General features: G+C 63.5%; 1 protein-coding gene across 1 annotated transcript in view; it reads right to left on the reverse strand.

The window, feature by feature from the left end:
* LOC121660558 (Usher syndrome type-1C protein-binding protein 1-like) overlaps window positions 1-2,086 on the reverse strand; it is a 3,456-nt gene that overhangs the window by 845 nt on the left and 525 nt on the right. Inside the window, exon 3 of the mRNA XM_042019944.1 lies at window positions 1,272-1,394. Coding sequence (XP_041875878.1) covers window positions 1,272-1,394 — 123 coding nt within the window. The remainder of the gene's footprint in view (window positions 1-1,271; window positions 1,395-2,086) is intronic.

The raw sequence follows: 2,086 nt of genomic DNA on the forward strand, positions 1-2,086 counted from the left end.
TTTGGGGAGTCGGGGATTTAGGGAGTCGGGGGTTCAGGGATTCAGGGATTCAGGGAGCTGCGGGGGACACGGGGGGGATGCGGGGGATCAGGGATCATGGGATTCGGGGATTTAGGGAGTCGGGGATTCAGGGATCAGGGGGTTCAGGGATTTAGGGATTCAAGGGTCTAGGGATTCAGGGATCATGGGATTCAAGGATTTAGGGATCTGGGGAGTCGGGGGATCCAGGGGTTCAGGGATCATGGGATTCAGGGAGTCGGGGATTAAGGGAGCTGTGGGGGACACAAGGATTCAGGGATCATGGGATTCAGGGAGTCGGGGATTTAGGGATTCAGGGGTTTAGGGAGCTGTGGGGGACACGGGGAGACGGGGATTCGGGGATTCAGGGAGTCGGGGGATTCAGGGATTTAGGGAGTCGGGGGACCCGGGGGAGCCAGGGATTCAGGGATCTGGGGAGTCGGGGGATTCAGGAATTCAGGGATTTAGGGAGCCGGGGGAGCCGGGGGTTCGGGGATTTAAGGATTTAGGGAGTCGGGGGATTCAGGGATCTAGGAATTTGGGGATTTAGGGAGTCAGGGGATCGAGGGGAGTCAGGGGACTGAGGAGACCCAGAGCATCCGGGTGACACACGGGACATCGGATCTCCAGGGGACCCAGCGCACCAAGGGGACACAGGGGACACAGGGGACCCAGGGGACCCAGCGCACCCAGGGGACCCAGAGCACACAGGGGACACAGGGGACACAGGGAATGTGGGATATCCAAAGGATCCAGGGCACCCACACGATCCAAGGGACCCAGAGCACCCAGAGGACCCAGAGCACCCAGGGGACCCAGGGGACCCAGAGCACCCAGGGGACCCAGGGAATGTGGGATATCCGAGGGATCCAGGGCACCCACACGATCCAAGGGACCCAGAGCACCCAGGGGATCCAGGGGACTCAGAGCACCCAGGGGACCCAGGGGATCCAGGGGACCCAGGGGACCCAGGGGACCCAGGGAATGTGGGATATCCGAGGGATCCAGGGCACCCGCACGATCCAAGGGACCCAGAGCACCCAGGGGACCCAGGGGACCCAGAGGACCCAGGGGACCCAGGGGACCCAGGGAATGTGGGATATCCGAGGGATCCAGGGCACCCGCACGATCCAAGGGACGCAGGGCACAGAGGGCACAGGATATCCATGGGATCCAAGGGACACGGGGCACCCATGGCACCCAAGGGGACCCAGGGGACCCCGCCGCCCACCCCGCGGGCCCCCCGTGCCCACCGGTGCGCCTGGCAGAGCTCCGCGGCGGCCGCGCCGCTCTGCGCCTGCTGGGCCCGGCTGGCAGCGCTGCCCCGCTCCAGGGCCAGCGCCAGATCCTGCGCCCGGCGCCGCAGCTGCTCCGTCCTGGCCACAGCGGGCCACCGGGGCCACCGTGGGTCACCGGGGCCACCGTGGGTCACCGGGGCCACCGCGGGTCACCGGGGCCACCACCGTGCCATGCCCGGCCCCGCACCATGCCCGGCCCCACACCATTCCCAATCCCAGAGAATTCCCAATCCCGCAGCATTCCCGGCCCCACAGAATTCCCAATCCCACACCATTCCCAGTCCCACACCATTCCCAATCCCACAAAATTCCCAGCCCCGCACCATTCCCAATCCCAGAGAATTCCCAATCCCACACCATTCCCGACCCCACACCATTCCCAGTCCCGCACCATTCCCAATCCCAGAGAATTCCCAACCCCACAGCATTCCCAAACCCACACCATTCCCAGTCCCACACCATTCCCATCCCCACACCATTCCCAATCCCACAGAATTCCCGATCCCACACCATTCCCAATCCCAGAGAATTCCCAACCCCACACCATTACCATCCTCACACCATTCCCAATCCCACAGAATTCCCGATCCCACAGAATTCCCAATCCCACCCCATTCCAGTCCCACAGAATTCCCAATCCCACACCATTCCCGATCCCACACCATTCCCAGCCCCACACCATTTCCAACCCCACAGAATTCCCAGCCCCACAGAATTCCCGATCCCACACCATTCCCAACCCCACACCATTCCCGATCCCACACCATTCC

This window comes from Corvus kubaryi, unplaced genomic scaffold (genome assembly GCF_017639235.1).
Source record: "Corvus kubaryi isolate FWS band 111438036 unplaced genomic scaffold, C.kubaryi_AGA036_p1.0 36550, whole genome shotgun sequence".
Taxonomy (NCBI): Eukaryota; Metazoa; Chordata; class Aves; order Passeriformes; family Corvidae; genus Corvus; species Corvus kubaryi.